This window comes from Chlamydomonas reinhardtii, chromosome 7, assembly GCF_000002595.2.
Source record: "Chlamydomonas reinhardtii strain CC-503 cw92 mt+ chromosome 7, whole genome shotgun sequence".
Taxonomy (NCBI): Eukaryota; Viridiplantae; Chlorophyta; class Chlorophyceae; order Chlamydomonadales; family Chlamydomonadaceae; genus Chlamydomonas; species Chlamydomonas reinhardtii.
Genome location: NC_057010.1, coordinates 666,100 through 693,499, shown reverse-complemented (window position 1 = coordinate 693,499; position 27,400 = coordinate 666,100). Strand labels below are relative to the sequence as shown.

At 61.6% G+C, this 27,400-nt stretch overlaps 6 protein-coding genes across 7 annotated transcripts; 4 read left to right on the top strand and 2 right to left on the bottom strand.

The window, feature by feature from the left end:
- Positions 1-4,118: 4,118 nt before the first annotated feature.
- CHLRE_07g317450v5 (uncharacterized protein) lies at positions 4,119-6,559 on the bottom strand. Of its 2 annotated transcripts, XM_043063908.1 has the most exons (5): positions 5,924-6,559; positions 5,650-5,736; positions 5,498-5,521; positions 4,902-5,296; positions 4,119-4,863 (listed from the first exon to the last, which is right to left on the bottom strand). In XM_043063908.1, exons 1-2 carry the CDS (start codon positions 6,529-6,531, stop codon positions 5,658-5,660), a joined length of 687 nt encoding a protein of 228 aa, XP_042922475.1. In that variant the 5' UTR covers positions 6,532-6,559; the 3' UTR covers positions 4,119-4,863; positions 4,902-5,296; positions 5,498-5,521; positions 5,650-5,657. The 2 variants fall into 2 exon arrangements, with proteins under 2 accessions (XP_042922475.1, XP_042922476.1); XM_043063907.1 differs by having other exon boundaries at positions 4,119-5,736.
- Positions 6,560-6,699: 140 nt separating this feature from the next.
- CHLRE_07g317438v5 (uncharacterized protein) lies at positions 6,700-7,745 on the top strand. The gene is made up of 2 exons (XM_043063906.1): positions 6,700-7,077; positions 7,224-7,745. The coding sequence occupies exons 1-2, from the start codon at positions 6,820-6,822 to the stop codon at positions 7,707-7,709; spliced, it is 744 nt and encodes a 247-aa protein (XP_042922474.1). The 5' UTR covers positions 6,700-6,819; the 3' UTR covers positions 7,710-7,745.
- A 54-nt stretch (positions 7,746-7,799) lies between these two features.
- Positions 7,800-10,165, top strand: CHLRE_07g317421v5 (uncharacterized protein). The gene is made up of 3 exons (XM_043063905.1): positions 7,800-8,540; positions 8,640-8,783; positions 8,949-10,165. Exons 1-3 carry the CDS (start codon positions 7,845-7,847, stop codon positions 9,438-9,440), a joined length of 1,332 nt encoding a protein of 443 aa, XP_042922473.1. The 5' UTR covers positions 7,800-7,844; the 3' UTR covers positions 9,441-10,165.
- Positions 10,166-10,229: 64 nt separating this feature from the next.
- CHLRE_07g317400v5 (uncharacterized protein) lies at positions 10,230-12,385 on the top strand. Its single transcript, XM_043063904.1, has 2 exons — positions 10,230-10,870; positions 11,075-12,385. The coding sequence occupies exons 1-2, from the start codon at positions 10,283-10,285 to the stop codon at positions 11,474-11,476; spliced, it is 990 nt and encodes a 329-aa protein (XP_042922472.1). The 5' UTR covers positions 10,230-10,282; the 3' UTR covers positions 11,477-12,385.
- A 1,217-nt stretch (positions 12,386-13,602) lies between these two features.
- Positions 13,603-16,009, bottom strand: CHLRE_07g317350v5 (uncharacterized protein). The gene is made up of 5 exons (XM_043063903.1): positions 15,333-16,009; positions 15,085-15,171; positions 14,937-14,960; positions 14,230-14,734; positions 13,603-14,190 (listed from the first exon to the last, which is right to left on the bottom strand). Exons 1-2 carry the CDS (start codon positions 15,893-15,895, stop codon positions 15,093-15,095), a joined length of 642 nt encoding a protein of 213 aa, XP_042922471.1. The 5' UTR covers positions 15,896-16,009; the 3' UTR covers positions 13,603-14,190; positions 14,230-14,734; positions 14,937-14,960; positions 15,085-15,092.
- Positions 16,010-20,549: 4,540 nt separating this feature from the next.
- On the top strand, positions 20,550-27,365 carry CHLRE_07g317300v5 (uncharacterized protein). Its single transcript, XM_043063902.1, has 15 exons — positions 20,550-21,347; positions 21,433-21,486; positions 21,790-21,959; positions 22,223-22,360; positions 22,874-22,973; positions 23,221-23,327; positions 23,541-23,720; positions 23,968-24,087; positions 24,304-24,406; positions 24,639-24,837; positions 24,997-25,495; positions 25,677-25,790; positions 25,994-26,186; positions 26,353-26,536; positions 26,751-27,365. Exons 2-15 carry the CDS (start codon positions 21,438-21,440, stop codon positions 26,905-26,907), a joined length of 2,313 nt encoding a protein of 770 aa, XP_042922470.1. The 5' UTR covers positions 20,550-21,347; positions 21,433-21,437; the 3' UTR covers positions 26,908-27,365.
- The last annotated feature ends 35 nt before the right edge of the window (positions 27,366-27,400 follow it).

The window sequence follows — 27,400 nt, the reverse complement described above, 5'->3', positions numbered from 1 at the left end:
CTTGGACGGTGGCCCTTGGTGCGAGCGGTGCTTTCCTCGATGCGAGCGAAACGCAATGGGTATTGCTGCGGGAGGCAGATGCGCGGGGGTGGGCGGCAGGCCGGCGGGAGGCCGGGGGGTGGGAGGGGGCAGCGACCCGAGAGCAGGGGGGAGCAGCGACTCTGAACGGGGGCACGCCAACCCTCCTCGGCAGGTTCAAATGATGCTACAGCTCTCACTGGGAGTGTTCGCTTGCAGTTGGGGAACGATACCGGGCGCACAAAAAGCTACGTCGGGGTCAATGCGGGGCGGGCCATGCGAGCGTGGGACAGGGGGTGGGGAGCGAGCGTGTGCGGCCCCAGCCACCACCCTGCCCAGGCAATGCCGCCCGCCCAGCCTGCACACATTCGGTGGAATCCCGCCGTACTGCACACACCCAGTGCTGTACGAAGCATGAGAAGGACCGTGGTGGAATGGATGCACCGTGCTCTGGCTGGGTGGGATCATTCGAGCGTGGGACAGGGGGTGGGGAGCGAGCGTGTGCGGCCCCAGCCACCACCCTGCCCAGGCAATGCCGCCCGCCCAGCCTGCACCACATTCGGTGGAATCCCACCGTACTGCACAAGCCCAGTGCTGTACGGAGCATGAGTAGGACCGTGGTGGATTGGATGCACCGTGCTCTGGCTGGGTGGGATCATTCGAGCGTGGGACAGGGGGTAGGGAGCGAGCGTGTGCGGCCCCAGCCACCACCCTGCCCAGGCAATGCCGCCCGCCCAGCCTGCACACATTCGGTGGAATCCCGCCGTACTGCACACACCCAGTGCTGTACGAAGCATGAGAAGGACCGTGGTGGAATGGATGCACCGTGCTCTGGCTGGGTGGGGTTATTCGAGCGTGGGGCAGGGAGTGGGGAAAGAGCATGTGCGGCCCCAGCCACCCCCCCCTGCCCATGCAATGCCGTTTCCCAGACAGTACTCCCGGGGGCTACTGTCTGGGGCGAGACTTTGTTTGCCCGGGATTGGGGCGGGCTGTGTCCACATCCCTATGGAGAAGCCCCCAAACCGCCATGTGCACACCCAGCCACCCAAAAACAAGGTACGACCCCTGCCAGCCACCCCCATGCCGAGGCTGTGCGCCATGCCCGGTATTTTCAGCCTGTATTACATCCTTCGACCTTGGCGGAGTCTTGACCGCAGCCCCTGGTGCGTCAACGCAAGATGTCGCTTTGGCGGGAGCATCTTGCTTGTCGTCTAGCATAAGCTGTCGGTACAGGCCCACAGGAGATGCCATTCGGCACGTAGCGCCCGCTTCCCCTGCCTGTGCCATCTGCCCGCTTGCGCTTTCCCCCCTTGCGATGACGCCTTTCTAATAGTACTGCTCGGCCTGATCCCGCCCAGCTGCCCTTCCGGTCACACACATGCTCAGGGGTGCCCCGGCGCGCGCTCCCATGCACCTCACCCACGTCACCTCGCAAACAACCCCGCTTCCGCCAGCGTCGTGTGTCTTTGTCTTCTATTCACGACAGTATGCCTTGACCTGCCCATCACACGCCTCACGCGCCCCCTGTCCCATCCCTGTCCAATTTGGCCGTTTCCTAGACATTCCTCCCAGGGGCTAATGTCTGAGGTGAGACTTTGTTGGCCCGGGTTTGGGGCGGGTTTTGTCCGAATTCCTATGGAGAAGCCCCCAAACCGCCTTATGCCCAGACAAAAGACGGCGGCCATCCGGCCGTTTTTGTCTGGAGCCAGACATCACCCCGAAAACAAGATACGACCCCTGCGTCTGGGCCAGCAGCAGCAGTGGTGTGCGATGGAACAGGGTTACGGCAGGTTGACGAAGTCCCGTAGGGTGCAGCTGACAAAGGGTGTGTGTGTTAGAAAGCTCAGGTTCTTACCCCATGCTCAATATTACAGGGCTTTAGGAGAGCATCATGGACGCGCTTTTAGTTTCTTAAGGGGGTGCGTGCGCTGTGCGTGTGTCCTGCGGCCTAGACGTTTCCCGGCACTCCTGTGCCTAGGCTTGTGGCGTTGAGGCACAGCGGTGGGGCTCTGGCGGGTTGAGGCTTGGCTAGGACTCACTGTGCGCGAAGTCACACGGACTTTGCCCGCGGGAGGGTTTGCAGCAAAGTCGGGGTTGGTGGAGTCAAGTTGGGCCCTGATAGCATGTCATGGCTCGGCGTCTTCGGGTGCTGGGACTGTCCCCTCTGTAACATCCGCATTCTTAAGGGGGTGTCTGGTGAGGACGTTCTGGGCCGCCAAAGTTGGGGGGTCGGTCGTCGTCCCTAGGGGGGTCCACCGGGTTTAGGGAGCCCATCCTGGCAGATTTCGGGAAGCGGCCCACAAGCAGAACTAGGGGCCAAACGCAGCACTACCAGGCTCATATGTGCACGTTAAGCCGTAATAAGCACAAATAACAAAGCGTGGGAAGGTTAAGTTGCTCGACCAGGCGTGGACATGCCGGCACACATCCCCACAGTCAACACTGGCTGGGCTCTCTAGCGCTGGTGCGCATGAATTCACATCTAACAAGGCTGCCAATGCACACTGTCCAATCGTCACACGGCAGAGAGTTGAGCGCGGGGTGGGCTGGGTCGAGGGGCTTTCAATGGATAGGATCCCGCGTGTGACCAAAGTCTCAGAACCGGACCGCTGATGGCACAGCATGATAGTGCTCGTCAAGAGGAGTCGATTGGCACCACTTTGGTATGAAATGGAGGGGTTTAACCCCTAAACAACAAGGTTTTGTCAATGGGCGGTCGGTCGTCCCCTCCCCCTTAAGGATGCGGATTACAATTGAAGGGACAGCCCGACAAGCGGGGCCACGCCGTACCCACGCCGCGAAGGGCCATCTGCGACCCAGAGAAACAACACCCGCCCTCTGGTTGGCTGCCGACCTTCATAGTGTTACACGCATGAGTCGAAGCCAAGCCGAAGCCCGCCAAAGCCCCACCGCCACGTAACACCCCTCATCTCGTTTAGGTCTTATGGCGGCAGCACCCACGCACAACAAGGCGCGACAGGCCAGAGGTCTGCCGACATCGCCATCAAATGCAAGCGCCACTCATTTTCTCTCATCCGCAGACGATGGCTGGCGTCAGAGACACGCAATGTCTTGGCCCGAAGGCCCACGTCTGGAAACGTCTGTGCCGAGGCACCACAAAGGGAAACAAAGGGAAACCAAGCCGGAACTTGACTAAACCACCAGCACACCACAACACCTCGCCACGGGCACACCGCCCTCCACCCGCCCCACCAGCAAACTAGACTGACCCACCAAACAGCCCACGCGCGCGCCCGGAGGCGAACAGGCCCACCAGCCGCCCGGGCACCCGGGCACCCGGGCAACAGCTGCCCGGGCACTCACAACCCGACACCTGGGACTACCCGACCGGCATAACCTACTTGCCTACCGGTCCCTGAACTGGCATGCTACAAACGGCACCCATATCCTAACTATCTGCAGAGCCAGCAAGGCCGCCGGCAGAAATGATGGCTGACCAGGTGCCACAAGGAGAGGCACAGAGGAGCTGCCCATCGAAGCTTGCGCCCAGCCACAGACGGCCACGAGGGCCACCTACAGCCTGCATACACAGAAAACCAAGGAAGAAGCCGCCTGGCCAGCCGTGGAGGCCGCGGGCCGGCCGCCATGGAGCTTTGAGCCAAAAGACGCCCCCTTAAGGGGGGTCCGGGGGGATTTTGGGGCATGGGGTCTGGCACTTTGTTTCCTACCGCCCCCCCTTGCAGCTGATGCCAGCACGTGCTTCCTCGGCTTCTGCAGCAGCACTTGCAAGTGGGTGGGCAGCCGCCTGACGGCCTGAGTCCCACTGTACTGGGACATCCTACCCCTGCTCCCTCCCATGCGGCTGCTCTTTGCCCGGGGTCCGGGGGGATTTCGGAGCATGGGGTCTGGCTGTCTGGCACTTTGTTTCCTACCCCCCCCCCCCCTTGCAGCTGATGCCAGCACATGCTTCCTCGGCTACTGCAGCAGCACGTGCAAGTGGGTGGGCAGCCGCCTGAGTCCCACTGTACTGGGACATCCTGCCCCTGCTCCCTCCCATGTGGCTGCTCTTTGCCCCCAGCAAAACCAGCATTTGACAGCCCATGCCCTCCCCAGCACTGGGGATGCACAGCCAGCAGCAAGTAACAAGCCTGTTACAGTCATCAGCGGCAATTCAGCACATTGCACCTGAACGTGTGCAGACATGCTGTTCCCTTTCCTGACAACCCACCCCAACATCCCAGCCTGTGTTCCAGCTGGATGTCGCTCCCACCCCTAAGTCTCCACCCATGCCTGCTAGAGTATCCTGGTGAACCTCAGTCACCCTTGCCTTGGGCCCGGACAAGTGACAGAAACACCCCACAGTGTCTTCTTCACTTCTCAGAAAGACCCCTTCATACTGCAAGCGTTTCCACATATTTTTGGCAACAAAAAAACAAGCCTTCCACAAGAAGCTTCTTTGGGAGATTTTCTGTTGAATTGATGTTAATACCATAGAATGGGCAACCAGTACAACCCTGCCAGTCATCAGTACAGTGGCGCTCAGACTAGCACACTTTTCCTCTCACTGCCAATCCATGACATATGCACATACTCCATAAATGCATTGACATGTGCAGCAATTGTGCACAAACTTGTTGCACCTGCTGGTTTGGCCTGATGCTTAATCTTAATCTTGTTGTTATTGTTGTTTGTGGTTACAAGTTAATCTGCATCCACACAGTTGTAATGCCAGCAAATTGTGCATGCCAAAGCATTTATAGGTTATAGCATACGCCCTGGATTGGCAGCATGAGTGAAGGTGCGTGCTGCTGTACAGATGAGTGGGTACTTGAGAAATGTATTGGCTGCCATTGTATGGTTACAATGGAAATCATGAAGGGGATACTGTGAATTATGTACCATGTGCAATGTTTCAGGCATGCCTGCCAGCGCTGGGATGCTGGGATGTCTGAATGCCTGCTAGTGCAGGGACATCTGAAACATTGCACACGGTACATGGTATATAATTCACAGTATCCCCTGCATGATTTCTATTGCAACCATACAATGGCCGCCAATACATTTCGCAAGTACCCACTCATCTACAGTAGCACGCAGCCCAGCACACTTTTACTCATGCTGCCAATCCAGGGCGTATGCAATAACCTATAAATGCATTGGCATGCGCAATTTGCTGGCATTGCAAATGTGTGGAAGCAAATTAAACACCAGGCCAAACCGGCAGGTGCAACTAGTTGGTGCACAATGGCTGCGCCGACTGCTGAACTACTTCAGGACACCTCCCTCCGTGCTGGTTCTTGTGTGCTCCTCACATACTCTGCAAACAGAGAGAAAGGTTTCAGCTCGCCGGTCAGTCATTGCGGGCTTGCAGGGCAGTCCAATGAGAGACCAGCCATATGAGGCTGCAGGGTCAGGTGAAATGACTGGGCTGATCCCGCCTGTGCTGTGCACCGCGTGCCCCAACCTGCCCTGCCCCCCAACGTTTACACTCCTGCCCCTGCCACCGTCCCCTTCTGACCTGTTTGCAGTTGTTTGGTCGCTCCTGCAATAACAGCAGGTAACGGGGTAACGGGGAGGTGTAACGTACGCAGGTGCCGCAAGACGAGCGGACTCGAGCATTTTCGCGAAGGCGAAGGAAGGCAAGCACACAAAGGCTGCGTTTGTGCATACCTTAATAGCTAAGTGAGCAGCGCGTCGATCACCACCACAGCGACCATGCCGAGCACACCGCCAATGGCCATGCCGATGGCCATGGTCCTTGCAGAGCAGGGGGACAGGGGGAGTTGTGCATTGAATACATTGTTGGTTCAGGCGACGGGCGAAGTAGTGCAGGCACATGAACCCTTCAGTGCAATCCCGTCAGTGCTTGCGTCCCTGTGCTCGGAAGTCCCTGTGCTTGCGTCAGCTGTGCTTGCGCAATGCACTGCGCGCCCAAAGTGCTTACCCTTGTCCATCCTCCTCCGCCAGCTTGTCGGTCAGCTTGTCGGTGGCCACCTGGCTGAGCTCCTCCGCCAGCTCCTCCGCCAGCTTGTCGGTCAGCTTGCGAATCTCGGTGGCCACCTGGCTGAGCTCCTCCTTCGTGACCAGCTGGCTGAACGCCTGCGTGATGTCGTCCCTGGTGGCCACCTGGCTGAACGCCTGCGTGATGTCGTCCCTGGCGGCCACCTGGCTGAACGCCTGCGTGATGTCGTCCCTGGTGGCCACCTGGCTGAACGCCTGCGTGATGTCGTCCCTGGTGGCCACCTGGCTGAAGTCGTCCCTGGTGGCCAGATGGCTGAACGCCTGCGTGATGTCGTCCCTGGTGGCAAGCGGTTTAACATCTGCTTCGATGTCTTTATTAAATACGGTCCTTAATGGAAACTCGGTCGTCAGCATTGACGCAGCGTCTGGGCCGAAGTTGGCTGCCCTCAGCTTCTCCTCAGCAGCTGCTGCCTCCTCCTGTCTGCTTACGGATCGGCGGACGACCGGCCCGCTTCGGGACACCCTGCGGCGCGGCGCCACGCTGATGGCGCGGCCATGGTGCAGCGCAAGAGACGCGCGGAGCTGCTGCATTTTATGTAGGGTGAGAAACCTAATCAATGTATGCTAAAGGGAAATAAATTAATGTATGCTTGAGAAGACAGCAGGTTTGGGCGGGATGGGGCCGCGAAGACCTGAAACCGGAGAGATGGAACAAGACGGAACAGAAGACCACAATTTGCAGCTAATGCACGCAATCGTTATGAGATTTCCCGGGGATGGGGGCCAAGCCCCAAACTCTGGCCTAAACACCGTGATTTGTTTCCCATTATGTCACAAGGGCAAGCTTAAGCGGGCGTGGCTACACTACAGCTAGAGGGCATGTTCGTGCCTCGCACCAGTGACGAGGCCAGCACTCCAGCTGCGCATGCGCTGGTGGTTCGGAGGGAGCAGTCGCATGTACCCGCGGTGTGGGAGGGCACGCCCACGGAGCTTGCCGACGCCCGCCAGGAGCTCCACGCGTTGCAACTGCGAATTGCCGTCGCATGCGCCGATGAGGCACGCCTGACCGCAGCGTGCGCAGAGCTGAGGCGCCAGCAGGCGACAGCGGAGCATGACGTGATGACGCGCCGCCAGCAGGCAAGTGACGGGATCGTTGCCCGGCCTGTTGGCCTTGGAAAACCCTTGTGTGCCGTAGCAATTCTTGCAGGACATGTGGCGTGTCGGTGCCTGGCTGAACCTTTCCCGATGCCTGAATCCATACCGGCTTCCTTGAATGGGACCAGGTGGCAGAGTTGGAGCAGCAACTGGGCGCTCTGCAGCTCCGCGCGGCCAACGGCGTCAAAGAGGCGGAGGTGGCGGCAGAGCTTGCTGAGCTGCGGGACCAGGCGAGGGCCGCGCAGCAGGCCACCCACACGTCGGAGGCAGCCGCTGCGGAGGCCCAGCACCAGGCGAGCCTGGCGGGCATGCGGCTGGCCCATGCCGAGCAGCAGCTGAAGCTGCAGCAGCAGCAGGCCGAGGCGCAGCTGGATGCGCTGGCGCCTCGTTTGGCGGAAGCCCAGTCGGCTGTGGAGCGGCAGCGGCAGCGGAGCCAGGAACTGGCGAAACAGCTGGACGAGGCCAATGCGCAGCTGCGTCAGCAGGCTACTGACCACACCGCAGCGCTGCATGCACGGTTGCAGGAGCAGGCTGAGGCTCTTGCAGTGCAGGCGCAACAGCACGCCGCAGCCGTGGCCAAGCTGGAGTTAGAGGTTGAGAGCGCCCACGCGTGAGAGCGCACAGCCGCGGAGGCGCTGGTCAGTGAGCGGGCAAATGTTGAGCAACTGCACGCGACAGCTGTGGCGCTAGCCGCGCAGGTTTTGGAGGGCAGCAGCCGGGAGCAGCAGCTGACGCAGGAGCTGGAGCAGATGCAACACCTGCTGGCAGACGTGGAGGCCACCGTGCGAAAGCTGGAGACGGAGGCGGCGAGACTGGCAGAGCAGGTGGCGCAGCTACTGCTGCAAGGAGCCGCGGATGCAGAGCACATGGCCCGGTTGCACAGTGAAGTTGCTGGGCTGCAGGCAAGCCTGCAAGAGGCTGGCGCTGCCTGGGTGGAGGCAGAGGAGCGGGCCGCCGTCGGTGACGCGGTGGCGGAGGCAGCGCGGCAGGAGCTGGCTGCCTTGCGTCAGCAGGTGGAGCAGCTCTGTGAAGAGCTGTCTGCTGCCATTGAGCAGCGGGACAGCGAGAGTGCTGCCAAAACAGGGGCGCAAGAAGCCGCATCTAGAGCCGAGGCAGCAGCTGCAGCAGTGCAGCAGGAGGCGGGTACCCTGCGTGAACAGGTCGCAAGCCTGCAGCAGCAGCTGGCAGCAGCGGAGGCGCATGCTGGCGAGTCACTGCAGCGGCTTCAGGCGGTGGCGGCTGACCTTGACAAACAGCTCTGCTCTGAGCAGGAGCTGACGTCGGCGCTGCAGCAGCAGGCAGACGCTTTGGCTGCGGAGCTGGCGGCTGCGAAGGCCTTGGCGGAGCAGCTGGAGTCGGAGCTTGCAACGGCTCGGGCAGAAGTGGCGGTGGCGGTCGAGCGGGCTCAGGACCTTGAGACAGCGGCATCCATGGCGGCAAACCAGGTACGCACAAGCCAGGAGTTTACATCTCTACAGTGCCCAGAGTCTGAGTGTTGGCCCCAGAAACGTCTTGCTCGCTCTTCCTTGTTTGAATGCGCGCAGGAGGCTGCCGACGTCAGGGGCGTGCATGCGCTGGCTGACCAGCAGGCAGCGGAGCTGGGCGCCACCCACAGCGGCTGGGTGCATGAGTGTGAAATGCTGCGCGGCATGATTGTGGAGCGTGAAGCGCAGATCTCGCAGCTCCAGGCAAGGCTAGGGTGCAGGGGGAACAGGAGGTAGCGGCGTACAGGGACAATCGGCACACGTTTAAGACTCTCCTCCCTGCACTTCGCACGTGCGAGAATCTGCCTGCCGTAGCCGCACCATCAATCAATTCTTCCCACCGGTGCACTACGGCCGTGCCCTCCACAGGCTGAGCTGGAGGCAACGTCGCAGGGCGTCCTGCTGCAAGCTGCTGACGCCCCCCAGCCACCGCAACTGGCGGGACCCCACCAGGACCAGGACCAGGGAGACGCAGCTGCCGACAGCCCGCACACTCCGGCCCGGAAGCAGGTTGCTGTAGCCAACAGCAACGAGGAGCAACAGCAGCTGCAGCTGCAGGACGCAGCGCTGCAGCAGCTGGTGGCCGACTGCGCCACGCTGCGGGAGCAGCGGGATGCAGCGCTGGCGCAGCTGGCGGCAGCGGCTGCGGCCCTGGACGTCGCCGAGGTGGGCGCGCGGGAACTAATGATGGACAAGGAGCAGCTAGAGGTGTGCATGGCCAGGGAGAGCTGCCGTGGATGCAGCGCCAGCAGCAGCCCCGGTCCAAAGCAGACGAGGCGGAGGTCACGGCGGCTGCACTCGTCACGCCAATGGGCAAGGGCGCGTCAGCCTGTGCCGCGACACAGACCTCCCGCAGCATGACACCGGCGGCAGCGACAGTAGCAGCCGCAACCACGCCTGTGCCTGCTGCCGCTGCTGGCACGCCCTTTACACCGGCGTCAGCGGCCTCGCCTGCGGCGTCCATATCTGCGGCACTTGCGGCAGCGTTGGGTGGCGCCTCGCCACTGGACGTGGCCCGGCTGCAGGGCCAGGTGGTAGAACTGACGTCGCGACTGCTGAGGGCGCAGCGGGAGGCAGCGGAGGCAGAGGTCAGGGCTCAGGAGCAGCAGCGGGTGGCGGCGGCTGAGGCGGCGGCTGAGGCAATGGTTGGCATGGCGGCACTGAGCGGGGAGCTGTGCGATGCACGGGAGCAGGAGGAGGGCGTGCGGGCAGAGCTGCAGGCGGTGCTCCAGGCGCAGAGCGTGCTGAGTCAGCAGCTGGCCACAGCGCAAGAGCAGTTGGTTGCTGCCGCTGAAGCTTAGCACTGATGTCGCCACAGAGCCGCCTGCATGCTGCTCCGTTGGGACACAGGCGGACGCTGAGGAGCCCCCGCAGGCCCGCTGCGACCGCGAAGCCCAAACGGAAATCAATTTGTTGCCACGTGCCGCAGCGGAAACGCAGACGGAGCACCTCGCAGCTACCGCCAGCGGATGCACACAGACGTCTCAGCGGTGCCGAGCTGAGCTTTCGCAGCGGCAGCTACCTTGCCCGACTGCATGAATTCTGGATCAGCGATGCCGAGACGGAAGCCCTCACACCCAGCCTCTCCCCACGCTTCGCGCGCCTGCACGCCCACCTCCGCCGCAGCCGTGACAGTGGCTGCTCCGGCTACCACGGCGGCCAGCCCAGGCCGGCCCAGGCTGCCAGCGTTGCGTGCCACTGGCATGCGGCCTGGCATCCCGCTCAGCAGGCGGCTGGCCGTGTCCTGCGCCTGCCAAACGGACATCCCAGCGGAGCCCTCGCCGCCGGCGTACGCAGGCGCGGCGGTGGAGCCGCTGGCCCGGGTGACAGCGGCCACTGCCGCGAACCTGGCGGACCTGCAGCGGCAGCAGGCGGCGCTGCTGGTGCAGGTGTCGGCGCTGCGCTGCCAGGCGGCGGAGGCGGACGCGCTGTCGGCCGGCCGCAGCCACCACGTCGCAGAGCTGCAGCTGCGGGAGCAGCAGCTGACCGCCGCAGTGGAGGCCCTGCGCCGCCAGGCGCAGGCGGCTGTGGCAGACATGCAGCACAGCGTGCATGCATGCCAGGCGGCCGGCGAGGAGGCGCTGGTGTCGCTGGAGGCGGATATCAGGCAGCTGCGGGAGGCGCGCGCGGGCATGGTGACAGAGCTGGCGCAGACGCAGGCCCTGCTGGCCGGCACTGTGCGGGCGCTACGGCTGGGCCGGGCGTCGCTGCAGGCACGCAAGGCAGTGGATAGCGCGCTTGCGGGGCTAGTGGCCTCAGCGGCGATTGACAATGGCGTCAGCGGGCCTCAGGTGGGTACCCTTCGACGCATGCACTGCATAAGCGCATGGTTCATGCCAGCCGCTATCCATTGCTGTCGGAGCTCACGGGCGCATGGTGCATGCCAGCAGCTACCAAGGGCGGGAAGTATGAGCTGCCTGTGAACCTGTGATGGCTGTTGTATACGCGCGCTTAGGCGCCCTGCTGCGGGCGCCCCTCTGCTCCCCTGATCGCAGGCGGTGCACCACGTGCGTGCGGTCAACTGCATGTCGGAGCTGTGCGGCCGCGCGGAGGCGATGTCGGCGGCGCTGCTGCCGGTGGTCGCCCAGCTGTCAGCGCCCGTAGCGGCTGCTCAGCCGCGGACGGCTGCTGGCAATGACGCTCCCAACAGCACTGCCGCGCCTGCCGTTGCCGCCACAAATGCAGCAATGGCAGCGGCTGCTGGGGCAGTAGCAGTGGATGCAGCAACAGCGGCTGTAGCAGTGGCGCAGCTGCAGGCTGAGCTGAGGCGGGTGAAGAGCCAGCTGCATGAGCGTGCTCGCAAGTACGCGGGCGTACTCAAGGCGGTCGTGGCCGGCAAGCAGCTGCCAGGTCGGTGTGGGTGCATAAGAAGGCCCACGTGGAAGGCGACAGCGTAAGCAAGGTTCGATCCGCACAACTCTTTGACTTTCATAGACGGTAGCGCATGCCTTTGCATGCGTACCAACTGGCCACTACTACCGGTGCTGCAGCTGCAACGCCTAGCACCACCGTCTCTGCCACCACTGCTGATTTGAGTCGGCTGATGCCAGCTCAGCCGCTGCCGTGAAACTTTGGATGGCCGTTGCCATCACAGGCAACTCCACGTCAGGCGCTCGCATCTGGGCCAGCAGCAGCAGTGGTGTGCGATGGAACAGGGTTACGGCAGGTTGACGAAGTCCCGTAGGGTGCAGCTGACAAAGGGTGTGTGTGTTAGAAAGCTCAGGTTCTTACCCCATGCTCAATATTACAGGGCTTTAGGAGAGCATCATGGATGCCCTTGTAGTTTCTTAAGGGGGTGTCTGGTGAGGAAGTTCTGGGCCGCCAAAGTTGGGGGGTCGGTCGTCGTCCCTAGGGGGGTCCGTCGGGTTTCAGGAGCCCATCCTGGCGGATTTCAGGAAGCGGCCTTCAAGCAGCACTAGGGGCCAAACACAGCACTACCAGGCTCATATGTGCACGTTAAGCCGTAATAAGCACAAACAAAGTGTGGGAAGGTTAAGTTGCTCGACCAGGCGTGGACATGCCGGCACACATCCCCACAGTCAACACTGGCTGGGCTCTCTAGCGCTGGTGCGCATGAATTTACATCTAACAAGGCTGCCGATGCACACTGTCCAATCGTCACACGGCAGAGAGTTGAGCGCGGGGTGGGCTGGGTCGAGGGGATTTCAATGGATAGGATCCCGCATGTGACTGAAGTCTCAGAACCGGACCGCTGATGGCACAGCATGATAGTGCTCGTCAAGAGGAGTCGATCGGCACCACTTTGGTATGAAATGGAGGGGGTTTAACCCCTAAACAACAAGGTTTTGTCAATGGGCGGTCAGTCGTCCCCTCCCCCTTAAGGATGTGGATTACAATTGAAGGGACAGCCCGACAAGCGGGGGCACTCCGTACCCATGCCACGAAGGGCCACCTGCGACCCAGAGAAACAACACCCGCCCTCTGGTTGGCTGCCGACCTTCATAGTGTTATGCGCATGAGTCAAAGCCAAGCCGAAGCCCGCCAAAGCCCCACCGCCACGTAACACCCCTCATCTCGTTTAGGTCTTATGGCGGCAGCACCCACGCACAACAAGGCACGACAGGCCAGAGGTCTGCCGACATCCCCATCAAATGCAAGCGCCACTCATTTTCTCTCATCCGCAGACGATGGCTGGCATCAGAGACACGCAATGTCTTGGCCCGAAGGCCCATGTCTGGAAACGTCTGTGCCGAGGCACCACAAAGGGAAACAAAGGGAAACCAAGCCGGAACTTGACTATACCGCCAGCACACCAGAACACCTCGCCATGGGAATACCACCCTCCACCCGCCCCACCAGCGAACTAGACCGACCCACCAAACAGGCCACGCGCGCGCCCGGAGGCAAACAGGCCCACCAGCCACCGGCCACTCACAACCTGACACCTGGGACTACCCGACCGGCATAACCTACTCGCCTACCGGTCCCTGAACTGGCATGCTATGAACAGCACCTGTATCCTAACTATCTGCAGAGCCAGCAAGGCTGCCGGCAGAAATGATGGCTGACCAGGTGCCACAAGGAGAGGCGCCGAGGAGCTGCCCATTGAAGCTTGCGCCCAGCCACAGACGGCCACGAGGGCCACCTACAGCCTGCACCCAGAGAGAACCGAGGAAGAACCCGCCTGGCCAGCCGCGGAGGCCACAGGCCGGCCACCATGGAGCTTCGAGCCAACAGACGCCCACTTAAGGAAAGTCCGGGGGGACTTTGGGGCATGGGGTCAGGCACTTCGTTTCCTACCCCCCCCCCTTGCAGCTGATGCCAACACGTGCTTCCTCGGCTTCTGCAGCAGCACATGCAAGTGGGTGGGCAGCCGCCTGAGTCCCACTCGTGATGGAACATGGCAAGGGGCAGGAAAGCGTAGTCCCGAGCCGCCTGAGTCCCACTGTACTGGGACATCCCGCCCCTGCTCCCTCCCATGCGGCTGCTCTTTGCCTTCAGCAAAACCAGCATTCGAGAGCCCATGCCCTCCCCAGCACTGGGGATGCACAGCCAGCAGCAAGTAACAAGCCTGTTACAGTCATCAGCGGCAATTCAGCACATTGCACCTGAACGTGTGCAGACACGCTGTTCTCTTTCCTGACAACCCACCCCAACATCCCAGCCTGTGTTCCAGCTGGATGTTGCTCCCACCCCTAAGCCTCCACCCATGCCTGCTTGAGTATCCTGGTGAACCTCAGTCACCCTTGCCTTGGGCCCGGACAAGTGACAGAAACACCCCAAAGTGTCTTCTTCACTTCTCAGAAAGACCCCTTCAAACTGCAAGTGTTTCCACTTTTTTGGCAACAAGAAATAAACAAGCCTTCCACAAGAAGCTTCTTTGGGAGATTTTCTGCCAGTCATCAGTACAGTGGCGCTCAGACTAGCACACTTTTCCTCACACTGCCAATCCATGACATATGCATATACTCCATAAATGCATTGACATGCGCAGCAATTGTGCACCAACTTGTTGCACCTGCTGGTTTGGCCTGATGCTTAATCTTAATCTTGTTGTTGTTGTTTGTGGTTACAAGTTAATCTGCATCCACACAGTTGTAATGCCAGCAAATTGTGCATGCCAAAGCATTTATAGGTTATAGCATACGCCCTGGATTGGCAGCATGAGTGAAGGTGCGTGCTGCTGTACAGATGAGTGGGTACTTGAGAAATGTATTGGCTGCCATTGTATGGTTACAATGGAAATCATGAAGGGGATACTGTGAATTATGTACCATGTGCAATGTTTCAGGCATGCCTGCCAGCGCTGGGATGCTGGGATGTCTGAATGCCTGCTAGTGCAGGGACATCTGAAACATTGCACATGGTACATGGTATATAATTCACAGTATCCCCTGCATGATTTCTATTGCAACCATACAATGGCCGCCAATACATTCCGCAAGTACCCACTCATCAGTACAGTAGCACGCAGCCCAGCACACTTTCACTCACCCTGCCAATCCAGGGCGTATACAATAACCTATCAATGCATTGGCATGCGCAATTTGCTGGCACTGCAATTGTGTGGAAGCAAATTAAACACCAGGCCAAACCGGCAGGTGCAACTAGTTGGTGCACAATGGCTGCGCCGACTGCTGAACTACTTCAGGACACCTCCCTCCGTGCTGGTTCTTGTGTGCTCCTCACATACTCTGCAAACAGAGAGAAAGGTTTCAGCTCGCCAGTCAGTCATTGCGGGCTTGCAGGGCATCCAATGAGAGACCAGCCATATGAGGCTGCAGGGTCAGGTGAATTGACTGGGCTAATCTGGCCTGTGCTGTGCACCGCGTGCCCCAACCCCTGCCCTGCCCCCCAACGTTTACACTCCTGCCCCTGCCACCATCCCCTTCTGACCTGTTTGCAGTTGTTTGGTCGCTCCTGCAATAACAGCAGGTAACGGGGTAACGGGGAGGTGTAACGTACGCAGGTGCCGCAAGACGAGCGGACTCGAGCATTTTCGCGAAGGCGAAGGCAAGCACACAAAGGCTGCGTTTGTGCATACCGTAATAGCTAAGTGAGCAGCGCGTCGATCACCGCCACGGCGACCATGCCGAGCACACCGCTAACGGCCATGCCGATGGCCATGGTCCTTGCAGAGCAGGGGGACAGGGGGAGTTGTGCATTGAATAAATTGTTGGTTCAGGCGACGGGCGAAGTAGTGCAGGCGCGTGAACCCTTCAGTGCCATATGTCAGTGCTTGCGTCCCTGTCCCTGTGCTTGCGCAACGCACTGCGCGCCCAAAGTGCTTACCCTTGTCCATCCTCTGCCAGCTTGTCGTTGTCGTTCTCCGCCAGCTTATCGGTCAGCTTGCGGATCTCGGTGGTCAGCTTGGCCAACTCCGCCTTGAAATCCTCCTTCGTGACCAGCTGGCTGAACGCCTGCGTGATGTCGTCCCTGGTGACCACCTGGCTGAACGCCTGCGCGATGTCGTCCCTGGTGGCCAGATGGCTGAACGCCTGCGTGATGTCGTCCCTGGTGGCCACCTGGCTGAACGCCTGCGCGATGTCGTCCCTGGTGGCCAGATGGCTGAACGCCTGCGTGATGTCGTCCCTGGTGGCAAGCGGTTTAACAGCCGCTTCGATGTCTTTATTAATCACGGTCCATAGTGGAAACACGGTCGTTAGCACTGACGCAGCGTCTGGGTCGAAGTTGGCTGCCCTCAGCTTCTCCTCAGCAGCTGCTGCCTCCGCCACCGCTTCCTGTCTGCTTACGGATCGGCGGACGACCGGCCCGCTTCGGGACACCCTGCGGCGCGGCGTCACGCTGATGGCGCGGCCGTGGTGCAGCGCAAGAGACGCGCGGAGCTGCTGCATTTTATGTAGGGTGAGAAACCTAATCAATGCATGGTAAGGGAAGTGCAATTAATGTATCGCATGAGAAGACAGCAGGTTTGGGCGGGATGGGGCCGCGAAGACCTGAAACCGGAGAGATGGAACAAGATGGAACAAACAGACCACAATTTGCAGCTAATGCACGCAATCGTTATGAGATTTCCCGGGGATGGGGGCCAGGCCCAAAACTCTGGCCAAAACACCGTGAATCGTTTCCCATTATGTCACAAGGGCAAGCTTGAGCGGGCGTGGCGTGGGGCGTTGGGGATGTAGGGACTTGGAGGTTAGGGCCGCTAGGGGGTAGGGCCTGTAGGGGGCGCTGGGATGTAGGGACTACGGTGGGAGCGGTCGGAGCGCTGGGGGGCGGTGAAGGTGTTGGGGGTGGTGGGGGCGGTAGGAGCTCTGGGGCCGCTGGGGGCAGGCCAATTGGAGTGCCGCGCGGTTCAGGCTAATCAGAAGCGGGCACGAGAGAGCAGGCATGGAGCCACGGGGAGCTGTGGGAAGCCCTCCTGAGAAGGGGGGAGGACTGGGACTTCTGGTGGAGGGCGCGGGCGCGGTGTCGACATTTTGGGGAGCTGAGGGCCCTCCCCGCCAGGCGGGAGCCCTGGTACATGCGGTGCTCCCCATGAGGGGGGCGCTCCGGTCCATGGGGACCCCCCCATGCGAGGCAGTGAGGGGTCCTCAACATAGGGTTGCTGTATAAGACTCGTAACTGTATATGAATCACCGACCAGCTGGCATCGCGCTTGTATTGGGCATGGTAGGGTCGGATGGAGCCTTTGGCAGCGACACCGATTATTGACACGGCCTTGCTTTCCAAACGGTGGTTCTCACTACCTCCCCTCTCATGGGAACTGAGGCACTTCAGAGGAGCGCCCCGCGCAAACGGCCGCCGTGACGTGCAGCTGTGACAGCTTCCGGGTGGTAGGCGCTGTGGTGGGCCAGTGCCTGCACACTGCGTATACCAGCACCCTGCAGCCGCCGCCACCCAGGCCGCCGCCGCCAGTCCGCGTCCCTGCTGTACGGTGCACACGAGCAGAGCACAGTGCGGTCCACTCCAAGTGGCTTGCGCACGCACAGATCAGCTGCGGTGCTGTCACAGCAGCTGTGGGGCCGTGAGTCAGCATGTGCAGGCGGCACGGCAGGTGTTCGGGCCCCGCCTGTCGCCTGTGATCGACACCAAGCAGGATACAGCTGCCACAGATGGCGACACGGAAGCGACTCAGTCGCCGCCAGGATCTGTCACGGCCGCCAGGCCAGCAACCGGGGCAGCCGAAGCCAGGGCAGGGTGGGCCTGCTGGCGTGGCACGTGTTCCAGTCCATGCACCCGGTGGACACCGCACTGGGCGAGCTCGTCGCCATGGGCGGGGTGCGCTGGCGACGGTCATCGCCAGCGGCTTGCTGGCGGAGGGTGCAGGGAGCATGGAGCTGTTCGTCGCAATGGCCGGCTTCGTGGGCGGCATTGCAGGTGCGCGCGTGTGTGTGCTGGGTGGATGGGTGAGCACCAGGCGCCTCAATAATGCGTTTGTGTGTGCAGACCAGCAGGTCATGAGCAACCACACGCGTGTACACACGTCCACGCACACACGCATCCGCCGCCCTCACGGCACAGGCTGCTGGCGTATTCACACGCACCCCTGTTCCCATGCACAGTGCCAACCCTTTCCCCCGTTCCCCGTACACTATCCTATGACACATGCACGCACACCAGGCGCGGTCATCGTGGGCGCCGCCCTGGGCTTGGGCGGCACCAACGTGCCGCGGACGGTTGAGGGCGGAATGAAGGCTTGCCTCATTGGGCTGCCAGACGGCCGAGCCCTGGTCCGCCAGATCCACGCCCTGGCCCAGCAGGAGGCCAGCGGCGCCTATCTCGCTGGGTGTGCTGCTGCTGATGCGGTGCTGTTGACTTCCGTGTTGGGCTGCAGCCTGCAGTCAGGCCTGATAGGTGGCTCCGTGCGTGTGACATGGTTTGGCGGTGCGTTGTTAGTTTGTGTGACGGCGTGGTGGTCCACTGCTGACCTACGTATGTACATTTGCATCCAGCGGCAGTGACGGGCTAGGTCCTGCGTGTGCAGCCAGGTAGGTGTGTGTGTGTGTGTGTGTGTGTGTGTGTGTGTGTGTGTGTGTGTGTGTGTGTGTGTGTGTGTGTGTGTGTGTGTGTGTGTGTGTGTGTGTGTGTGTGTGTGTTAAAGAGCACAAGGAAAACGTTGCGCAAAGACAGTGTATGCGATGCAGCAAAGCGACGGTTTACGGACGTTACCTGAAGTTACCTCGCATACCTGCTGCGGTGAGCCGCCGGTCTTACCAACCGGAAATCGCGCAACCCCCGCTACTCTAACCTCGAGGGGGGATTCGTGTCCACACGCTCTCAAGGGTGCAAACCCATGCATGTGCTCACGGTACCGTGAGGCCCAGGCACTCCTACGATTCCTAGCTCCTCGTCGCTACTCCTGGCCGCTAAGTCCAAGCTCCCGCCCAATCCTCGATGAAATTCTCACCTACGAGCGAATAAGAAAATAACAGAGCACAGGGCGGCAGCAGGGGAGTGTCACGAACAAGAGCGAAGGAACATGTTAGCGCGGCGGCGCGCGACGAGCAAGAGCAAACACGCAGCCCAGTCCCAGCCCAATTAACTATACTAGGGGTTGCGCGATTTGGGAAAGAGACGGAGGGTGGGCGACCACGAGCAAGTAAACAGGCGGGGGACGGCATGGGCGCATGCATTACGGCAAATGCAAATGGGGTGTCAGCACCATGGGCTGGCGGGGGAAAAAAACCCCGCTCCCCACTCCATGGTGCGACGGAGGCGGCACACGCTAGGTACTCCCCTCATGCGGCCATGTAGCACCAGGTCCAAGTACACGCACAGCTTATGGGGGTGTCGATGCCGCGGGGCGGCGGCATGGGGAGGGTGGGCCCAAAGTCAGTACAGGTTATGGCGCAAATCAGAGGAACGCGACAAAGCAGGAGGAACACGGCGCGCCCGAGGCGCCACAAGGCCCCCAGCCCGGTCCCCGACCCCGTGTGTGTGTGTGTGTGTGTGTGTGTGTGTTAAAGAGCACAAGGAAAACATGTGTGTGTGTGTCTGTGTGTGTGTGTGTGTGTGTGTGTGTGTGTGTGTGTGTGTGTGTGTGTGTGTTAAAAAACGAAACGAAAGCCCGCCCAATGACGCGACGGAGTTACTTACCGATACCCACCATTTTACCGAGCGTCGCGTGACTGTCGTGACCCAGGTAGTCATACTTACCCGCGATAAGCCTGGAACCCCACGGGCGACCATTCGGCCTGACCCCGCGATGCACCTGTATGCGTCCATGCTCCGCACCCTGGGTGCGCTAAACAACGTTTACCCAGCACGCCTAATTCCCGGATTCCCGCCCGCTGGTCGTAGTCGAGCTCACCTATAGGCAAAGGTGAAAGCATGGGTGTGTGTGTGTGTGTGTGTGTGTGTGTGTGTGTGTGTGTGTGTGTGTGTGTGTGTGTGTGTGTGTGTGTGTGTGTGTGTGTGTGTGTGTGTGTGTGTGTACCATCCATGCCCCGTCACAGCAGCGGGCTGCAGCCTTGGATACAGCAGCGACGTGCGTGGAGTTGCCCACTCAACATGATGCAGGATCATCGCCGCACACCTTCCAGGCGCGTTCAACGGCCTTTTGGAATATGGCATAAAGTGTTATATGACGATAGTATGCGTGCGCGGTCGGTGGATGCAGATGGATGCGTGCGTGCATTAACGCGTGGAGCGTGGCCGCGTGGATCCCATTCCCGCATATGAGCTTACTGGTGCTGCGTGCCTCAACACAATGCAAAAGCATCTTGCTTGCGGGCGAATGCGCTTATGAATGCGGATGTTACAGAGGGGATAGCGCTTATGCAGTTGAGATGTATGGTGAAAACAATCGAGGAGATGGAAAGCAAGGTTGCGGCGGAATGTATGTCAATGCTGTATCTCTCCTAGCATGCATCTCTCCCAATCCTCTCGCGGCTCAGTATGTATACTCCATTGCTCCACCTATCACAACTGCTACTTCTTCAGCGAGCCAGCCATCTTATCTCCGCGGGTGGGCAGCTGCGTGCGTCCCCCCCTTCTATGGGCTTCCCTGCCCACGCCCTGCCTATCAGGTGGCCTTACCCGTGCCTGGCGCCCCTCCGCGCACCACATGCTCCACAGGCCACACGGCGAGAGCTCATGTCCTAAGCAGCACACAAGTTTGCAAGTCCTGTCCCTGCCTGTAACAAAGGTGAAAGGGGAACTTTACATACTCAGCTGTTTACAAGCTCTGCGCTGCTGTTTCCAAAATTAATGCAGATTGCACAATTGTTAGCTTATATTTGTTTCTAGCGCGGATGATTTCAAAATAGAGCGTACGGAAGGCCAGAGAGACGCAGATGGGCATTTGGATTCCAGCGGGGTCAAGTTCCCTAGCTCGGCAGGTGCCTATGTTCGGCCACTTTGGCCAGAAGGCGCTGGGGCACACGTTAGATGCAGCCGCCTGTCTGTATATCAATACTTTTGTACTGAGTATTCATGTATCATCAAGCTGGGCAAGACCGTGCGCGCCTGGGACCGGTCGGCGATGGCCGGATTCTGGCCGACCGACCGAATTTCGGCCACCCTGCCCTGAGCCCTGGCTGAGTAGATTCAAAGCTCTGTTACAGCTGGAAATACATCATATATGCCTTGGAAGGTATTCTGACTATTGTCAGGCGACTCAGAAGCGTTCCACCGGACGCATGCTCGCGCCAAGACATGTTCTGCGTGCGTGTTATCCCCAAACACACACCCGGGCCCCAACGCCACCAATAGTGTTCGCTAAGGTGCCCTAGGGTCCATATCAGCGGTTTGGGGGCCCTAGCCGCACACACGCCGCCCGCAGCACCCTCCCCGAGCCCGGCGATGCTGACGAAACGTCGGGGGTACCTCGTCGGGGCCCTTCGCTGGGACGCCAACAGTGCTGGGCAACCTAAAACAGTATACTATAAGATATGTGCACAATAGCGAGGGTTTAAATGGGCCGACTGTGTTGAAAATGCAGGTGGCCGAAACCGCGATGGATGCCGAAATGGGGTTTGGCCATGCACGCTTGTTTTGCACCGCTAACCAGCCAGGGCTTACATTTAAGTTGCATGTAAGTAATATCCACAGCGGCGTGACCATACTCTGGCTGTGCGCGCCAGTCAACCGACTGGCCGAAATTGGGCTGCCCGGGAATTAGGCACCTGCCGAGCTAGTTCCAGCCTGCAAGTTGCGGAAGCTGGACTGGAAGACTCTTCACATGAAAGTACATTACTGTAATGAATGCTTATCAACCTGTGAAGACCGACTGGGAGCTTTCGAGGCACTGATGTCTTTTCCGCCTTGAAGGAGCAATAGCAGCTGGTTCAGACAACATGGATCAAGCATACAGTGCTGCTCGAACGCCTGGGCGTCAAACAGGTCCGCGAGGAAGCAATTGAGTCCCGCGTTCCTGGCGCTTCCCAAAATTATCTTTCGCAACGTTAATTTTGCCACAAACTTACAGAGGATATGGAGTCGGAAGCAGCCAGGAGCAGGTTTCAGCTGCAGTCCGTGCTCGGTGCGTTGGAGGGCAGGGGCTGCGGGCGGCGTGACACAGGGTCGGAGTGCAGGCCTTAAGCGTGCCACAGGAGCGCCAGTAAGGTCATCGCACGCAGGGTGGAGTTGGTGGCGCCGCGCATGAGGCAAGCACACGCCTCAGGCCCCTGCCAGCCTGTGAGGCCGCTAGCGGACCCGCTTAGCGGACCGTCCCCTACCTGCCCCTGCTCATTTTCCAGCCCCGCCGGCGCTGCGTGTGCACCTGCAGCCACACCGCATACCCCAAACTCCCCCCCCCTTCCACTCTCTATCCCCTGCCCCACAGGCAAGGGCGCTTACGGCACTGTGTATGCTGCCATTGACACGGCCTCGGGGGAGCGTGTGGCCATCAAGGTGATCCCAGTCACAGAGCAGGACCGCGAGGAGTTCAAACAGATCCAGCGCGAGGTGGCCTTCCTGGCAGACTGCAACCACCCAAATGTCGTGAGATACCTGGTGAGGCAGGCGGGCGGGCGGAAGGGAGGGAGGGAGGGCGTGGGGTTGGGCAGAAGGGAGGGAGGGAGCGCAAGGGAGCGGAAGCGGTGCTGTTCTCTGCCTGGGCAACGGGGTGATGCGTGCGCACCGGGTTGGGCGCGGGCGAGTGGCGTGTGATGCGACCACCACCCTCCAGACACGCGCTCCCTCCTACCGTCTACAAAACCCCCAACCCCCGAATCCCACCCGCGCTCGCTCCCACCCACCCGCCCAACCACCCTCAGGGCAGCTACCGGCTTTCTGGGGAGCTGTGGATCGTGATGGAGTACTGCGGCGGCGGCTCCGTGAGCGACCTGCTGTCGGCGGGGCGGGCGCCGCTGCCCGAGGAGCTCATCGCGCACATCTGCTGCGAGTCACTCAAGGTGGGGACAGGCAGGCAGGGGAGGGGCGGACATACGGCAGGCATCAGGTACGGTAGTCGCTCTCCAGGTGGGGCGGAGGGGAGGAGGAGGGATGGAGGGATGGAGGGGTGTCCTGGAATGGGGGTATGCCTTTTTACCGTGTAGATCAAGCCGGCCCGCCGTCAGCCCCCTTTTCCCCATTTTAAAAAGAGTAACGGAGAAGGCGAAGCATGGGCGGGCGAAGTGGTGGATGCGTGCGGGGGGGGGGGGCGAGTGGCAGAGCGGAGCGGGGGAGATGCGGGCTATTCTGGATGGCGTGAGGCCGGAGACGCCACGCTACCTTGTAAAGCCATTCGCCCGTCGTCACCACCCTCTCACACTCTATTTGCCCCTGGCCCCGCCCAATCCCTCCCCTTTGTTGCTCCCAAAGATTGCCTACCGTCTACCATTTCCTTACCTGGTCATGAATGCAACCCCTCCCCCCCTGGCTACGACTTCACTTCGTAAACTTAATGCATGTAACCCCCCTCTCAGGGTTTGGCCTACCTGCACGGGCTGGGCAAGGTGCACCGCGACATCAAGTGCGGCAACATCCTGCTCACAAGCAGCGGCGACGTCAAGATAGCGGACTTCGGTGCGTGCGTGTTGGGTGTGCGGGCGCGTGTGCTGGGGGTGGGAGGGGGGGCGGCCAGGCAGTTGATTTTGTTGTTCAGATACACGCTCAGAATAGACACTCAGATGTGGTAGCACACCCGAGTCGCCGAGTGCCCGTCAACCGCACCGTTCTGCATTCAGCAAGGGCCTATTCTGACTCGTGCCGTATGCGCCGCTGCCTCCTCTGCCTTGCCCGCCTTCCCTGCCTCCCCTGCCTCCTACTGCAGGCGTGTCGGCGCAGCTGACCAACACCATGTCCAAGCGCCAGACCTTCATCGGCACGCCGCACTGGATGGCGCCAGAGGTCATCCAGGAGAGCAGATACGACGGCAAGGTGTGCGGGCTGGCCTGCCGGGCGGGGTTATGGCGTGTAGCTTGGCGGGGAGCTACTGCTGCGCGACAGGGACCGCCCTCCTGCTTTGTGTGTGTATGTAGCCGAGCGAGGGACAGTGCGCCCCTCCAGAAACGGACACGTGCTTGACACCACCCTCCCCCCCTGCGCAAACCCCTGCCCACACCCCTGCCCAAACCCCCTGCCCCCCTGCAGGTGGATGTGTGGGCTCTGGGCATCAGCGCCATTGAGATGGCAGAGATGACGCCGCCGCGCTGGAACGTGCACCCGCTGAGGGTCATCTTCATGATCAGCCGCGACCCGCCGCCGCGACTGAGCCAGCCGGAGAAGTGGAGCCCCGTGTTTATCGACTTTGTGTCGCAGGCGCTCATAAAGGTACGAGGGAGTTGCGGGGGGAGACGTGGGGGAAGGGGGGACAAAGGGCAGAAGCAAGGGGGAGAGCGGGAGAGGCATTGGGTTGTGCAGGTTGGATTTGATTGGCGAGGGTGCGGCACGTTGCGGTGTGTGAACAAGCTGGCTCTGGCATCATCCGTGTCGCCCTTGCTTCTCACGTGCTCTCTAACCGGGTGTCGCTGCGCGTTGGTTGTCCCTCCTACCACGCCACACAACAATCCTCACGCAGGACCCCAAGCAGCGCCCCGCCGCGCGCTACCTGCTGCAGCACCGCTTCGCTGTGGCCCAGCGGCCGGGAGTTGCGGCGGGCCTGGCGCCGCTCATACAGCGGGCCGCGCAGTACCTGCAGGTGGGGGTGGTGGCCAGGGGGGCGCGTGTCCGTGTTTCGGGGAGGGGGCCAAGGTGGATGGTTGTTGGTGCTGGTGTGGGGGCGGGTGCGGGCACGAGTGCTGCTCCTCACTCATGGCACGGCCTACGCCGTCACTTCAACCCTCCACCCCTGCACCCCCTCCACCACCCGCCGCGGCTCCACACCATCCCAACCCCTGACCCCCGACCCCTACAGGACACGGCTGCGGCCGCCACGCAGCAGGCGCAGGCGGGTGCGCCCGAGCTCAAGGACCTGGCGGGGCTGGCCACGGGCCGCTTCTCGTGGCGGGGAGGGACAGGTGAGGGGGCCTGGGGGAGGTGTGTGGGTGTGGGTGTGTGTGGGTGGGTGGGTGGGTGTGGGAGGGTGGGGGGCAGGGCTGGACTGCATGGGTAGGGGGTGGAGGGCGGGGCAGGGAGGCGGGGTTTTGGGGCATGGTCCGGTGTGAGCAGGCTGCAGAAGGGTGTATCGATGACCTCCTCACGTGCACTTTAACAAGCACGGGTATGTCGGTCGGTCGGTCCTAAATGCAGTTCGCGCAGCGGCGGACAAGGGAGGTGGCGGCGGCGGGGCTGCGGCAGGGGCGGACCCGGCGGCGGCGACCATGCTCGCACCTTCGCGCTTCCCGGGCATGGCGGGTGGCGGCGGCGGCGCGGCGGCTGGGCCGCAGTCACCCCTGCCGGTGACGCCGGGGCCGCCCGCGGGAGGCGCCGTGCGCCGGATATCGTCCAGGTGGGGCCGGGGCGAGTTCTGTACGCGAGGTGGTGATGAGGGGGAGCCGCTGCTGCAGCACCCTAGCCGCCCCCAAAGAACCTGCGGGTTAAGTTTCCATCTTTCATGAATGGCTTTAACCATTTGCAACGTACGCTCTGTCATGACCACTGCCCACAGCGCCGGTTTTGACAACACGGTTGTCGTGAAAGAGGACTACGACTACGGTGGTACGGTTGTCGTTCATGACGGGTACGGCACCGTTGTCGTACATCCAGAGGCGCCCGCCGCCTCGGGTGGCGGCGCGGCTGCCGCCGCCGCCGGTGGTGGTGGTGGTGGTGGCGGCGGGGCAGGGGCACACTACGGCGGGCATCCGCTGCTCCGCTCGCCAGCGACGCCTGCGGCGGCGGCGGCAGGAGCTGGCGGTGGCGGTGGCGGCGCAGATTATGGAAGTACGATGGTTGTGGCGGGCGCCACACTTGTGGAGCGTTATGGTACAGTGGCGGTACGGCATTCGGACGACACGGTCGCGGCGCCGGAGGGCGGCGGCGGGGGCGGGGGCGGCGCGGAGCGGTCGGGTGGCAGCGACGGCGACGGCGGCGGCTACCTGGCAGCAGTGCGGGCGGCGGCGGCGGAGGCGCACCACCGGGACAAGCACGCGCGCGGCTCTGACAGCCCGGTGAGAACCCCCGCTGTGACGTCACAGTCATACCAGCTGCTCAGCTAACCGCGGCATCTGCTTGTGTGATTTGCGAAGCGTTGTTGTCCTGGTTTGTGCGACATGCCGGCCGGCTCACACGCTCCGTCATCCACCCCCGGACCACCCCCGGTGTGTCCTCCCCGTGTGGCACGCTGTTCAGGCCACCGCGGCGCCCGCCCCCGCGCTGAGCGAGATGGAGCGGGTGCGGGAGCGGCTGCACGCCATACACGACGGCGGCCTGGTGCTGCCGCTGCCCTTCCTCAAGGCCGAGCAGGTGCGGGGCAGCGCCGAGTAAGCCGGGGCTGGGCGTTGCGGTGTCAGTGCGCTTCTGTTGTGCCAGTCTCTGCTCACAGCAAGGACACACACACACACAATGTAAGTAAAGTGACCGCTTCTGGCCGCGAGATGCAAACCATACCCATTCGAGTATTGGCTCCATCCGGCATCTGCCATCAGTTCTTGCTACGCCCTGCTCAGGCACAACCTCTCGCACTGCTCAACCCCTACGGAGCCGGACCCGTGCCTGTGGGGCTGGGGGGCTCGTCGGGGCCGGCGGGCCAATCTGGCCAGGCGCAGGCGCGGCAGGGCGCGGGCCGCGGCGCTGCCGCCAGCAGCGCACGGCTTGGGCCGTCGACAGCGGCGGGTGTGTTGCCCACCAGCGGGTTCACAGGTGAGCTGCGTCCTCAGTCTTTGAGTTGGTAGGGGAAATGCCGCCTGCTGTTTAGCGGCGCACGACAGCACAAAGGAACGTATTGCACAAGGTACGTCACACCCGCGATGCACCTCTTGACGCCGGACCTGAAATGCCCCTTGCCATGCCGTACCCACCTCCTCAGCCCCCGTACCTGCTGATACGCACGGTGTGGACCCGGAGGCGTACGGCGTCGTGCTGGATCTGGTACGGCAGAGCGCCGCCGCCATGGTGCACCAGCAGCGGGGCGAGATGGGCGGCGGCGGCGGGGCGGACGCGGCGGCGGCCGCCGCCGCCATCGACACGCTGCCACCCACGGTGCTCACGCAGTGAGTTCTGCTGCCCTGCGGCACTTGCACTGCCTGCCATACTCGAAACGCCTTTCAACAACCTATCCGCCTTTTGGGAACGTCGCGGTCACTTCATCACGCACTTTTACACACATAATGTTTTCCTCGTGTTTCCTCCTGTGGTTCACTGGTTCTCCTTTTGCTTTCCTAACACACACGCCCGCCCGCCCCTTCTGCTGCCCCCCCCCCTCAGGCTGCTGTACCACTCCAGTATTCAGAACCTGGCGCGCACGCTCGCCTACAACCGCCGCTGCCTGGCGCTGCTGCCGCTGGACCGAGGCGCGGCGGCGGAGCTGGCGGACAGCTGCGAGTCCCTGAGCGCGGCGCTGCAGTGCGTGCTGAGCTTGTAGGAGTGCCCAGGGTGTGGGGCCGTGAAAGCTCAGCGGTGTGGGCGGTGGTACACTGGCGTTCGGCGGTTGCGCGCAGGAGTGGTTGGTGCAGCGCATGCTGCCAGCACGCGTTGGCTGTTTTAAAGAGCTCAGTCCGAGCGTCCAGTCATGGCGTGTCGTATCAACGTTCGCGTGAGAGGGGGGCACGGATGTCCGATGTGCAGACTAGGTGCAGCGGCCACACTGCTGCAACTTGTTAGCACCCGGTGAATGGCTGCGGACCGTAGACTGGCAAGTGATCATCCAGGGTAAGGGCAGGTTTGCGCGACCAACCACACAAAGCGCAGACATGTCCAGACAAGCAAATTGGCGGGCGCAGGACAGGTCCTCACCTGTACGCCAACTGGTCTGAACACCATCTTGACCCGTGTATGCATTATGGCAACAGGTGGGGAAGGCCAACCTTCCGATCGCGAACAGCCGGCTTTCAGCCGCGGCTCACAACGGGAGAAGG

Bases quoted from the DNA above. Each gene is read 5' to 3' on its own strand.
- CHLRE_07g317400v5 (XM_043063904.1), top strand. From the start codon at position 10,283: ATGCGGCCTGGCATCCCGCTCAGCAGGCGGCTGGCCGTGTCCTGCGCC. The intron at 10,871-11,074 runs GTGGGTACCCTT...CCCTGATCGCAG, and splicing joins ATGGCGTCAGCGGGCCTCAG to GCGGTGCACCACGTGCGTGC.
- CHLRE_07g317421v5 (XM_043063905.1), top strand. From the start codon at position 7,845: ATGCAACACCTGCTGGCAGACGTGGAGGCCACCGTGCGAAAGCTGGAG. The intron at 8,541-8,639 runs GTACGCACAAGC...GAATGCGCGCAG, and splicing joins CATCCATGGCGGCAAACCAG to GAGGCTGCCGACGTCAGGGG. The intron at 8,784-8,948 runs GCAAGGCTAGGG...TGCCCTCCACAG, and splicing joins CGCAGATCTCGCAGCTCCAG to GCTGAGCTGGAGGCAACGTC.
- CHLRE_07g317438v5 (XM_043063906.1), top strand. From the start codon at position 6,820: ATGTTCGTGCCTCGCACCAGTGACGAGGCCAGCACTCCAGCTGCGCAT. The intron at 7,078-7,223 runs GCAAGTGACGGG...GAATGGGACCAG, and splicing joins TGATGACGCGCCGCCAGCAG to GTGGCAGAGTTGGAGCAGCA.
- CHLRE_07g317350v5 (XM_043063903.1), bottom strand. From the start codon at position 15,895: ATGCAGCAGCTCCGCGCGTCTCTTGCGCTGCACCACGGCCGCGCCATC. The intron at 15,172-15,332 runs GTAAGCACTTTG...CTGCTCTGCAAG, and splicing joins CTGGCAGAGGATGGACAAGG to GACCATGGCCATCGGCATGG.
- CHLRE_07g317450v5 (XM_043063907.1), bottom strand. From the start codon at position 6,531: ATGCAGCAGCTCCGCGCGTCTCTTGCGCTGCACCATGGCCGCGCCATC. The intron at 5,737-5,923 runs GTAAGCACTTTG...CTGCTCTGCAAG, and splicing joins GCGGAGGAGGATGGACAAGG to GACCATGGCCATCGGCATGG.
- CHLRE_07g317300v5 (XM_043063902.1), top strand. From the start codon at position 21,438: ATGGAGTCGGAAGCAGCCAGGAGCAGGTTTCAGCTGCAGTCCGTGCTC. The intron at 23,721-23,967 runs GTACGAGGGAGT...ATCCTCACGCAG, and splicing joins TGTCGCAGGCGCTCATAAAG to GACCCCAAGCAGCGCCCCGC. The intron at 25,496-25,676 runs GTGAGAACCCCC...CACGCTGTTCAG, and splicing joins CGCGCGGCTCTGACAGCCCG to GCCACCGCGGCGCCCGCCCC.